The sequence below is a fragment of the Maylandia zebra genome, linkage group LG12, assembly GCF_041146795.1.
Source record: "Maylandia zebra isolate NMK-2024a linkage group LG12, Mzebra_GT3a, whole genome shotgun sequence".
In the NCBI taxonomy this organism is placed as follows: domain Eukaryota; kingdom Metazoa; phylum Chordata; class Actinopteri; order Cichliformes; family Cichlidae; genus Maylandia; species Maylandia zebra.
Genome location: NC_135178.1, coordinates 9,146,522 through 9,159,990, shown reverse-complemented (window position 1 = coordinate 9,159,990; position 13,469 = coordinate 9,146,522). Strand labels below are relative to the sequence as shown.

At 40.1% G+C, this 13,469-nt stretch overlaps 1 protein-coding gene across 3 annotated transcripts in view; it reads left to right on the top strand.

The window, feature by feature from the left end:
- unc5db (unc-5 netrin receptor Db) overlaps window positions 1–13,469 on the top strand; it is a 294,402-nt gene that overhangs the window by 228,041 nt on the left and 52,892 nt on the right. For all 3 annotated transcript variants that reach the window (XR_013101098.1, XM_004565812.4, XM_004565811.4), the window contains one exon: window positions 1,912–1,996. Coding sequence is in view for 2 of the 3 variants with exons in the window: in XM_004565812.4 (XP_004565869.1) it covers window positions 1,912–1,996 (85 nt within the window). In the remaining variant the exon portion in view is untranslated. The remainder of the gene's footprint in view (window positions 1–1,911; window positions 1,997–13,469) is intronic.

Below are 13,469 nucleotides of genomic sequence, written 5' to 3'. Positions count from 1 at the left end.
GCTGTGTCAACACAAGCTAAGTTAAAACCTTCACTTATCTTGCACATGATCAGAGTCATTGTCGGCTTCTCATCCATAGCAGCCTTATGTAAGTCTTCATTGTAGCCTCATGTAAGCATAAAATGCCAAAACCTTACATGTAAACAATAAAATGTTTTCTATTGTTTTTGAGTTTCCCTCACTAACATTATCTGTACCAACAAATATCCAATAAATATATAAAATGTTTGTGCTAATTGGTTGAAATTCAGAAGTGAAATACTAAAATAGTATTCAGGGCCTGTTTGCCTCAGTCACACATAACTGCAGGCTAAATTTTGATTACAATACACTAATTAGTTGTTGTTTCTTCTTTGAAAAAAAAATCAATAAATAAGAAAATCCAACTCATTTTTGCAAAAAATATGTGTTTTATAATTTTGTAGGGACTGTTAAAGACCTGCATGCAAATATTCTATCAATAACTCCAGTGCAACTTAGTCACAGTAACTCCCACAGCTCTGCCTGCTTACTACTCTTTTTTCTACAAGCTTTGTTTGCTAACCCATTAATTTGTTATTTTTCTCATTTGCGTACAAGAAATAACTTCATAGTTTATTTAAAGTTCATATTTGTGTCATTGATTCCCCCTCATCAGTATGGAAATTGTTGCTCTGTTGTGTAGCACTTTATACTCAGGAGGACGGCTATATAAAAAGTAAATGCTTCAATATAGCTAATTAGCGACAATAAGCTACATTTATATTAAATTTTCTGACTCTACATCCTCCCAAAGCCTAGCAAAGTCAAAAATGCTTACTGGTTACCAACAGGGCAAATTTACAGATGTAGCTTCAGTGGGACTTGGAACGGAAATGACTGCACCCACACAAGGAAAGTCAATTATTGGCAGAGAGAATGGTTTCACCTCCAAATTTCAGTTTAAAATTCCATGGTGACCAGAACTTTGTAATGAACTCTGTGACGTCTTATATCTGAACTCTCCAATACATAGCAGTGTAAAATAGACCATGTGGCTTGGTACCAGACAACACATATAGTTGACTGCAAACCTTAAACTGCAGCCGCTTGGAAATATTTGCACTAAAGCAAAAAATAAAAATAAAAAAAAGACATAAGGTTAATAAAATTCATTTTTGTCACTGTGGTCTGCTCACTGAAACTTTTTCCCCATTGAACCATGACAGTAAAAAGCATCTTGACCTCCACCAAGCAGATTCTTTGTCTAAATATAGAAATATTTTACCAGGCTGGGATGAAATTTAAATAATTCAATCCAATCAGTGTTTTTCAATTCAAGCTCATCTATATAGCGCTAAATTGAAACAATAGTTTCCTCAAAGCTATTTATATTGTAAAGTAGAGACCGTAATAATGTAAAGAAAAGCCCTATGAGCAAGAACTTGGTGATGGTGGAGGAAAAACTCAGTTAGATTGATGGGCAAGTATTTGCTTTGACCAGTTAGGATTGGGTGGATGGATACAGGATGAAAAGTTTGAAGTACAGTAACATCTTCTATCTATTTCTATCTTTGCTAACAACCAGTCAAGAATCAGAAATCCGCAAATGCCAGTGCTTCACCGAGTCATCCCGAAATACTCTAGGCTGTCTTATAGCTAACCCTATAGATAAGTAGTATTTATGTCTTCATTTGCTCATGATATGTGAACACTGTTTAAATATGCCAAAATAAGCCCTTTTTTATTGTACCCCCATTGAAAATCAGCATGAATATTATAACACTTAGAAGCCCAAGTCTAGGTCACTCTTTTCTTTGAGGTGAACTGAAGCGCTCATAAATATCTACATAACCCCAGCATGTATGACATGCTCTTATTTTGCCCTATGCTGTCAGGCTGCTGGAGGAGTTGCTGCTGACACAAATGTGTGTGTGTGTTTGTGTGTTTCAGGGGTCAGCCTCCTGGTGCCTCATGGATCCGTGGCTGAAAATATGTCCTGGGAGATGTACATGGTGATCAATCAGGGAGAAGCAAGGTGAGGCCACAGTTTACCTAAATATCATTTGAAGCATCTATCTGCCTGTCACTCTCTCTCTATCTTATCATCCATCTGCCCTGACTCTCCATCACCTGTCATCGCTGTCCTGCTTTGCTCTAATTATTTACTATCTTTTGTTACTTTGTTTGCAGCTGCAGTATCAGCGCTCTGTCATTGTGGGATGAAGGAATTCGATTTAGGCTTTCTGATATGTTTTCTTACAGCCTGTTGTCTGTGTTGAGTTTAGCTTCTAGTCTTCCAAGTATGAAATTTCAACCAAAACAAAAAAATAATTAATTAAAAAAATCAAGCTTTTTAAAGATCAGTTGGAGGATTTCATGTCACTGTCTCTAAACATTGTAAATGGCCTGTATTTGTATAGCGCTTTACTTAGTCCCTAAGGATCCCAAAGCGCTTTACACATCCAGTCATCCACCCATTCACACACACATTCACACGCTGGTGATGGCAAGCTACATTGTAAGAGGATAGCAAGACAGTCTGAGTGTAACACACATATGCTTGTGCTGTCTTTCATACTTCATACAGCCTTTTAGAGCCAAAATGAGAAGTTGTTTATGATGTGTCTGAGGCGGTTGGCTGACAAATCTTGTATCAAACAAAGACTACAGATACTCTTCTTAGGCTAAAAAATACATTGATAATGAAAGGAGCCTTCACAAGATATTACACATCAGACTCCTTTTTTCCATCATGGTTTGTAGTAGTCAGGATATAAAACTGTTCTGGAGGAACTTTGTTTTGTTGCTGATTAATAATGGATGATTGAGCTGCTGAACCATTAATGCTTGACCCTGTACTATCTCCTGTAAATTACATATGGAAAGCAAGATGCAAAACAAAAAAAATTTCCTGAAAAAACATTCATCAGGAAAGCTGTAATTATTTTTCTTACCGGTAATGCAATCAAAAGCTTTTGATTTGCAGGTTTTGACTCTGAACTGCAGAATGCAAAAACAAATGCCTGCACTGTTGGAAAAGAAGGTAGGAGAACATCTAAAAGAAAAATGGAGGCACTAATCAAAAGGAGTTTGCTTTTGTTGAAATTAGTGATTTACCTCTGTCTTTGAAAACTGTCTTTGATGAATGGTTTGCTCTCAAGTAAAATATATGTGACTAAATCCAAAATAAATTAAATGTCAGACAAAATAAGAAATGCCAGTTACGATAGATAGAAAGGCAACCTGTCTCAAACCAGTTGTAGCCCCGCACTGACTGACTGCAGCTTGGCGTCAGTCTCAGACAGATTGGCCAAGGATTGTAAATAATTGTTTAATTTGTAAATGCAGACAGATGGCAATACACTGCAGTCATTCTATGTCAATCAACAGAGGATTTGACTCAACTGGTTGCCAGCTGGTTGCATTCTGGTGTGTCATTTTCCCATCCTGCAGTAACTATGTAACTGTTTTCGGAGGAATTTCTTGAATTCTGTTTCAGATCCATGAGTTTCTGGCTGGACTCTGCATGGAAGCTGTTACAGTAAATTTCTGGATCTATAGATGACAAAAAGTTTGGAACCTTTGCTAATTTATCACAGTCAATCACTTTATTATCATAGATGCAACTGTAACTGCCAACTTAACCCCATTCAATCGCAAACTTATAACAGACAGACTCCACCTTATTACCAACTGATGGCGGCTGGTGGCAGACCTGGCTCCTCTCCAAACTCTATTTATGTGCTATAGTCACTTTGCTTGAGTGACTATAGCATTAATGTCAGTAGCATATTATTGGTATGATATGTATCAAGAAACTTTTGCTTAATTATGGCTTGTTTTTTGCTGTGGCCCTCTGATCATTAACAAACTGACCATTTGACCATGCTACAATCACTGCCGCTCAGTAGTTCAGCACATTTTTTCATTTCCAAAAGCAGCTGCTTAGTATAGTTTTTGACCAGCAGGAAATAATGCATTTGTTTCCTCTAGATAGTATTTCAGGCTCCAGGCTACTGTATAAGGGATGTTTTCCTCCTCTTTTTGGACAATTCTGAGGCATTAACATTTGGGCAGCTAGCTGTAGCTGATCCATTTCACCTCTGCTAATTTAAGTCGCTAAACTTGGCTCTGTTAGTGGTGTTGGTGGCCTTATGGAGAATCTTTATTGGAACTATCTGATAACGCAATTTGTGACTCAGTTTTGGTGAGTAATAACTCACCGGTTAATTAATCAGCTGCTTAGTACTAATTAGTAAGGATGCAACTTGGTAATCAGGCTTGCTAGTGTTAGTAGTTGTAGCAATGATAGTGATCATAAAGGCGTGTTACAAAGCCATCAAAAATCAACAAATGAATATATTGGCAACCACTTGTAAAGCTTGTACAGAAGGTAATGTGTGTGTGACCCTCCCCAAAGACATCTCTGCGTCCATGTGTGTTTACCCTCAGGCTATGTGACAGATGGGCCTATCTCCCTCTCTCTTTAGGAGCCCTCTTGGTCTCTCGATATGGTTGTTCATTTCCAGAAGCCCCTCACAGGTGGTAGTGTGGGCTTTGATGTCCTAGCAGCTGTGGAGAAACTCAAGTTTACACCACACGACCCAGAGGGGACTTCGCAATGGAGTCCTCTATTTAGATAACTGACTGATAAGAAGCAAAGTCAAACGTCCAATCCTCCAATGCCTTTCCCATCCTCGTCACTCTGAGAGTCAATATGTAGTTATGTACTCCACTCGGTGTCAACAATGTGGCGCTCTGGGAGAGAGTCATGACCCGGGAAGCTTGTTTAAACGATGATGAATGCAGTGATGAACGGAGCTTGGTTGCGCTGATGGACATGCACGACAGAATAGAAGGCACATATTTCTCTCGGGGCCTTTCATCTTGGCAGCACGTACATTATGCATTCTGATCACGGCTAGGTAATGACCCTCAGATGGACTGAGCTGTCTCCAGGGCGGAAGTTTGCACAGTCTTCCCTGTGGAGATTCACAAGGGTTTCTAGTTTCCTCTGAAGTGTCACTGTTTATTTACATGGCTCCACTTGAACAAAGTAGCAAAGGAGAATAGAACCTACAGGGAGTGCAGAATTATTAGGCAAGTTGTATTTTTGAGGAATAATTTTATTATTGAACAACAACCATGTTCTCAATGAACCCAAAAAACTCATTAATATCAAAGCTGAATGTTTTTGGAAGTAGTTTTTAGTTTGTTTTTAGTTTTAGCTATTTTAGGGGGATATCTGTGTGTGCAGGTGACTATTACTGTGCATAATTATTAGGCAACTTAACAAAAAACAAATATATACCCATTTCAATCATTTATTTTTACCAGTGAAACCAATATAACATCTCCACATTCACAAATATACATTTCTGACATTCAAAAACAAAACAAAAACAAATCAGCGACCAATATAGCCACCTTTCTTTGCAAGGACACTCAAAAGCCTGCCATCCATGGATTCTGTCAGTGTTTTGATCTGTTCACCATCAACATTGCGTGCAGCAGCAACCACAGCCTCCCAGACACTGTTCAGAGAGGTGTACTGTTTTCCCTCCTTGTAAATCTCACATTTGATGATGGACCACAAGTTCTCAATGGGGTTCAGATCAGGTGAACAAGGTGGCCATGTCATTAGTTTTTCTTCTTTTATACCCTTTCTTGCCAGCCACGCTGTGGAGTACTTGGACGCGTGTGATGGAGCATTGTCCTGCATGGAAACCATGTTTTTCTTGAAGGATGCAGACGTCTTCCTGTATCACTGCTTGAAGAAGGTGTCTTCCAGAAACTGGCAGTAGGACTGGGAGTTGAGCTTGACTCCATCCTCAACCCGAAAAGGCCCCACAAGCTCATCTTTGATGATACCAGCCCAAACCAGTACTCCACCTCCACCTTGCTGGCGTCTGAGTCGGACTGGAGCTCTCTGCCCTTTACCAATCCAGCCACGGGCCCATCCATCTTGGTTTTTCCACACGCTTCTTGCGACCCTGTTGACTATTTTGAATGAAACGCTTGATTGTTCAATGATCACGCTTCAGAAGCTTTGCAATTTTGAGACTGCTGCATCCCTCTGCAAGATATCTCACTATTTTTGACTTTTCTGAGCCTGTCAAGTCCTTGTTTTGTCCCATTTTGCCAAAGGAAAGGACGTTGCCTAATAATTAATTATGCACACCTGATATAGGGTGTTGATGTCATTAGACCACACCCCTTCTCATTACAGAGATGCACATCACCTAATATGCTTAATTGGTAGTAGGCTTTCGAGCCTGTACAGCTTGGAGTAAGACAACATGCATGAAGAGGATGATGTGGACAAAATACTCATTTGCCTAATAATTCTGCACTCCCTGTACAAAATGACAGGGATGTAGCTCGCCTTGATGGGAGCCACTGACATAATAAGATGCAAACAGGGGTGGAAAGAGTGAGTTATGCCTGTCACGATGCAGATATTCTGTATTTGAGGTTGATTTTCAAAGCAGTCACTCAATTTTCCATTACATGTTTTATACTGATGTTAAAAATTCAGCACAGCTCTTCTTTGTCCTCTATAGTTACACAATTATACACAATACATGGAAACCTCTCAATCTCAGAGCTTTTTAAGAAGTCCTGTAAACACAGAATCATGATAGAGTTTAGGAAAACTGCTTTTTTACATCCATAGTCACCAGACAGGTAGAAACTATGTAAAATATAAATAATAATGGATTGGATTTATATAGTCATATCGCGCCATCGGCTCTTCTGGCCAACACCAGTAGGCGTGAGGGTAAAGTGTCTTGCCCAAGGACACAACGACCAGGACAGAGAGCCCGGGATCGAACCAGCGACTTTCCGGTTACAGATGCGCTTCCCAACCCCCTGAGCCATGGTCGCCCACATAAATAACACATGTGCAATATAAATTGATACATGGTAAAGATAAATAAAGAGTCATCGTAAGTTAAAAATGATCACAGATCTGCTGTGCCAATGTCGCTATCTGGCCTTTGCTTCATAAAGTAATTTAAAGGAAGGAGAGTAAGTCCATGCAAAACCTATTTTTCAAGAGTAAAGATGACTGTTTTGTCCAGTTGCATTTAAAAATTAATATTTTGACATTCATTAAATAGATAATTGATTAAAAGAGACAATAAAAGTGACTCAATCATAGACCTCTATGGGAGATCTTAACTTATTAACACATGTGCATTACTCTCTTGGGCTAAGATATGTTTTTATAGAAGCAACACTTCAAAAAGTGTTAATGTAGTGTTACTTCACCAACACAATGCATCTTGGTTTACTTTTATTTATGTAGCACTAAATCATAACAATATTTGCCTCAGAGTGCTTTATATCATATACAATAATACAATTAAATGACCCGCTATGAGCACTTGATGACAGCGGGAAGGAAAAACTCCCTTTTAACAGGAAGAAACCAGGCTCGGGGAGGGGGGCAGGGTGAGGGGAGGGGGACAGGATGAGCACTCCCATCAAATGACTTCATCTAGAAAAACAGTATTCTAATTTGGTGGAATGATAGTGTGTACTCAGTTTAGGCAAATGTAGCCTTTATTTAGGTCAGTAATTACCCATTATTATTTTTTGCTACCTCAGGCATGACCAGGAGGAAAAGCAAATGGATAATTAGCTTTGTATGTTTCTTTATATTTTCAGGTTACAGGTAGCACTCTTTCCTAGGTTCTGTGACAACTGTATAGCATGCTCCATGGGGTCTTTGAAAGTCCTTACAGGTGTAAATCCTTTTGGTGTAGAGCTGCCTTCATCCCCTCCTTTAGATTCCTACCTGCTAGCAGAAACTGTTTACTTTCTCCCACCATCTTTTCTACCTTTGAAACTTTCAGCAAATATGTCAGGCTCCAACATGACAGTGTTTTGTGTTTTCCCCTTGCTCCTCATGCACTGAAAGATATTTACTGTTGACAGCAATTTTTCTTCTGGTGGTCTGTTAACTTTGTCATCTCACCATCTGTTAATCACCGTCTGTGTCGTAGCAGGCCAGTGGACACAGAATTGCATCCTATTCTTTCCCACTACAGTGTCTTGCACCCAACCCCCCCTCCAACCTACTTCTCCACACACTCGCAGTCCTATTAAAGCTATTTTCTTTAAGCTTTTCAAAGGCTCATCTAAATCTTCTGAAGTCGCGGTTTTGCTTAGGTCAGACATATTCGCTTTTGCCTTCAAGGTTTTATGAGCACGTTGTATTGTAAGATAAATCCTTCAACCTACTGAGGCAGAAGCAGCTTTGTTCTCGTAGGAAAATTACTTTTTCTGATGAAATTATATTCCGCAGATGTGCTTTATGAAAGAGGCCCAGGTGAACATTCAGGGTCTGGTTTAGTATATTGTTTATAAGTTTTTAATTCATAAATCCCACGAACAGACCAAGCAGCACTCACAGAGTAAATTGCAGGATTGGTTTTATAGAGTTTGAGGGCTAAAAACTGATTATCTGTTATACATAGCTGTCAGTGCACCAGTGCATAGGTGTGACACGACTTCCTGCTTGGATGCCTGGCCCTCTGGTTAAAATCCTGGCTGCTTCCACTCTGGGTGTCCAAACTGATCTGTTTATCAGGATGGAGAGCCTTTTTAGCACCTGCTTACGCAGGTCCAGTCGTGGTTGAGAGATCCCACTGCACAGTGTTCTGGATGAACACATTGTTCGTGGTTTTGGTTCAGGGCTCACAAATCCCACTGTCCCCACCAAGGTGACATTACACTTTAGAAAAAAAGTCTTGTCTTCCTCAGGACAGAGATCCATCTTCATTTGAAATGTTAGGCTCAAACATAGATGAGGAAATCTGCAGTTTGATGAGGAAGAGGAGATCTGTCCTGTTCTGATGCTGAACCTAATGAGCCTAATATTTAATATTATCATTCAGTACTAGAGTATATTAATAACTTAAGTCTAATGGTTTGTGCTTCGTTTCTCTATTAACCATGAGTGTTTAACAATGTATAGGAGCGCAGCATTAATCCAATTAGTAAAACAACATTGTCACATCATGCTTGTACACTGTACACTGTACTGTACTTACTTGTAGGTGTACATGTGAGTGTGAATGGTTGTCTGTCTCTCTGTGTTGGCCATTCAGCAGACTGATGAGCTATGGGAGCAGGGATAGATTACAGCCCCCATTCGAATTGGATAAGCGGAAGAACGACACAAACTCTCTGCCATCTATAATCCAGTTTTGAGATCCCTTCCCAGACGCCTTAACGCCCACTCACATCCTGGGCCATCTGATCTCAGGAATTCGCATGATAAGGTGGGGCCAGGTTTCACAATGAACACACCCGAAACTCTGGCTGATTGGGACCCACGCCCAGTTTCACACCTTGGCTCAGGCGATTAGAGGATCATCAGGGGGTCCTTTTGTCCCCCTGTGGGGGGGATACTCCCACTAGGTTTATATCTGGGACTCTCCACCATTTGACCTTAGAACTGAAGAAGCTTCTCGGATGAGAGGTGAAACGTTTTCAAGCAACTTAAAGAAGTCCAGACGCTTTTCTTTGCAAGCTCCTTTGACTACGATGACCTGGATGACTGAGAACCTTCACAGACATATGCACCCCTGTTTATTAACATCTTGACACACCAAAGTTGTTTTGAATATGGCTACTAACTGCGAGTGGTTTCAGACTTTACCTACGTCTTTGAATAAAACCATCTATATTACGACTGCCTTCAGTCGTAATAAATTTGGGCATCAGCAACCACTGTTTTCCCTAATGTGAAAAGGCACATGTAGCCTCAATCACGAGAACAACAAAAGCAGGAAGAAGAAAAAACAAGGGAAGTAAAACCACAGAAAGCTACATGAGGAATTAACCTTCAGAATAAAGTAGGAAGTAACTAAAAGTGTAGCCCGGGGGGAACACAAAAGGCACAGAGACAAAAAAAACATTACAACAGGAATTAGAAGCAAAGATCATTTTATCTGCTGTACAAAAGCAACAGAAATAGTGCTTCAACCTTAGCAAAACATACTATTGTTTGTATGCTAGCTTCACTAGTGTTTCAAACATTTATTTCAATAGTTACGGTAATTTGGTGTTATTTTTAGCAATCAGAGCAGCGCTCTCAGTGATAAGTGACCAAATAGCATGTTGAGTTGTTTCAAGTGATTAGCCTTTTTGCTTGCTCTCATTTTCCCAGTCAAGTGGGTTGCAGTGCGCCAAGGTCCTGGGACTAAAGATGAAGTGGTCTCAAAGTCAGTTGAATAGCAATTGTAATAGTGTTACAAATCAATGCTTAATGGTGCTTTTTTTTTTTTACTCTTTGCACAAATTGGTGATTCAAGTTATTGTTAATGCTCTCCAGGACATTTATGTCAATCAGCTACTGTAGCTTTCACAAGGCTGTTTTCATGTTACGCTGCATTAGAGATTTTGCAAAGTTAAAAGGTTGGTTAAAGCTAAAAGTAAGTCTCATAAAGGAGCCTGTTTGATTAATGTATCCGTACACCGCATAAGGTGCCTGCATTAACTTAAAATGGACAAAAGCACAGTGGGACAAACAGGTGGGAGACTACAAGCAAATAGAGGTGAAGCTAATGGAGTGTGCTAATGTGTGCATTTATTAAGTCTGCCGTCACCACCCCCGACCCAGTCTGCCACTTTGCGCAGCTCCTGGGGTCCCCGAGGAGTGAATCACTGCTCACTTTAAATAATGCACCTCCTCTAGGCGCTCAAGAAGCTGCCGTATAGGGCCCTTCATCGTGATGACAAGTGGAATTGAGAAAAGAGACTGCTAGCCTCAGGCGCTTCAGGCTGCTGTAGGAATCTAGGGCCTGAGCTGCAGGCTACTTAAGGAGCAGGTAATCTGCTCCTTCCCTGCACTTTGCATTAAATGTGTGATCAGGCTCAGTGCTGTTGGCTGATGGGCCAAGAGCTCTCTCAGGGCCAGTAAAGAGTCGGACTGCTGTTGACATAACTGAAAAACTGACTGAGCTAACAGACATAGGGCAGAGGGTTGTGCAATGAGATAGCACCCGGCCTGAGAAGCAGACAAAATCAGAATACCTCACCCCTCCTTACCAGGGCGGATGCTGAAGCAGTAATTGGGAAGTCTGGAGTAGATGTCAGCACCCAGAAAGAGCATTCACTGTGAAGGTGTTCCAACAGACAGAATCTGCTTTTAATTCTGATAAGCTGCTGTAATGGCAGAGGAGCTTACATAACACATCACTTATGAAAAAGTCAGAAAAGTTTCCAGCAGGTGGAGGCGGGAGAAGACATAAATAAAGTTGAAGTATCATTTTGGAGGCTGTTAAGACAATTATGGCTGTATGAACATGACATTGCAAGTAAACAGGCAGTTGTTCTGGGTAAATCACATGCCATTTAAAAGCATGCTTTTATCTAGCAGCAGCACAGCAAGTAGCATGGCTGCTCTCTGTGGGAAACACACCCCTAACTGCTATGGTGTTGGTGGCATGCTGTATCCAGCGGGCTGCTCAGCAACATGAGTCAACTTTCAGTCTTTTGAACAGAAAAGTAATGAGCAATTTTAGGCCTGCACAGAATAAAAGGAGTGAGACAGTGAGAAAGAAAAAATAGTAGATGTGGTGTGTAGATATGACTTTGACTTTTATTAGCTGGTAAGAATTTGGACGGTATTATTCATGGAATATGAAATGTCTCATACATTTCTGCCTTATTACACCTTCAATCACATCTTTGTAATTTCAGCTTCAATTTCTACTGGTTCTAATAAGTTAACTGCTGAAATCCAGAAAAAATAGTTTGCAAACAATATTCCAAGTTACCCAAGCGCATTTCCGTGCAATCATCCACTGCAGTTAGCCATCTCTTGTACATGTATATATAGGGACAGTTTTAATCTTGATGGTGTATTTTGGCTTCCCACAACTAAATGAACATGATGGAGCGATATTAAAAACACCAACTGCCAACTGAAGGCAGAGCAAAAGCAAAATAAGTGTTCCCTAAATCAGTATCTGACTGCGCGCTTGGCCCAATAATTGCTGTTCCCTGCACGTTGCAGTTTGAAGTTTCCTGGACTTGTCTGGATGAGTAAGACTGTATTAAAATACAGATATACAACAAAATTCCAATATCTGGCATTACAGACGACAAAGAGTGTATCCTTTGGTATCCTTAACTTGGAAATACTGGCAAGTGATGTTAAATAAGAACAAATCAGACTGCAGTATACAGTAACAGTATAGTGTGTATTGTCTCCATACTAGACAGCATAAAGTTGGTAAAAACAACACCACAGTACCACAAGCTAACCTCTTTATCTCGTACAAACTATTTTCAAGCAACGTTTGAATAACTTAAGTTTGTTTTGCAGGACGTTTCACAATATAAAAATGCATAATTTATTGAAACACATCATATACAGATCTTATATGTGATTAAAAATGATCACATTGCATGTAACTGTCAAATTTGTAGTTTATCAAGCTTCACTGAGCAGTTAAATAATTCTCTTCTTCCTCTCTTGTCCTGTCTTTTTTACGGCAGCTGGACCTTTAGCTAGCTACAAACTGTGCAACAAACTTCACACAGATTGTGTTTGCTGATGTTTGTTGAGCTGATACAAATTTAGTATTTGAAATTAACTGATAGTTAAAAAAAAACATTACCTCCTTTATGCTTGCTCCTCTTCTCTAGTGCTCGCTAAATGCTAAAGTACCGAGGCTACAACTTGCAACGTTAAAGTGGGATGGAACGAGTGCCAGTGATACCACTGAACATAAAGTAACAAGCCTGTATTCAAAATAAGGATAAGGAGTATAAGGAAGGATTAAATTTAAGAAATGTAAGAAATGTAAGTGTAAATAGATACATACTCAAGTAAAGTACAGAGTACAGTAACATACAGTAATGAAGTACTTAAGTAGTTACTTCTAATCTCTGGCAGTAATTCTTATTTTGAATTGTTAACTCGCCATAAAAGTGTTCAGACTCTTAAGTGTTCAACGCTGTAACTGTTTGGCCTGTGGAAGAAATCTCCACCAACTTATTAGAGATCATCCTCAGGCAACCACACACAGTTGCACCACAAATATAAGCCGGCTTGACAAAAACTGTACATAGGGAGATGTTTTACTGCAGAAGTAAAAAAACAAACTGACTGAAGTTCCATCCATCTGCATTTCAAGAGCGCAATTGGCATTTGTCTTACGATATCTGAATTAGCAGGTCCACCACTGGCACCTTGTGCTTTTCACAGATGAGAGCAGGTTCACCCTGAGCACAACTGACAGATGTGAAAGGGTCTAGAGATGCCATAATGAATGTTATGCTGCCTCTAACATGATTCAGTGATGTAAGTGATGGCCTAGAGAGCCATATCCAAGAAGGGACACACAGACCTCTACAGGCTAGGCAATGGCACCCTGAATGCCATTAAGTTTAGGGATGAGATCCTTGGACCCACTGTCAGACCCAACACTGGTGCAGTGGGTCCTGGCTTCCTCCTGGTGCATGACTGTCCAGCCTCATATGGT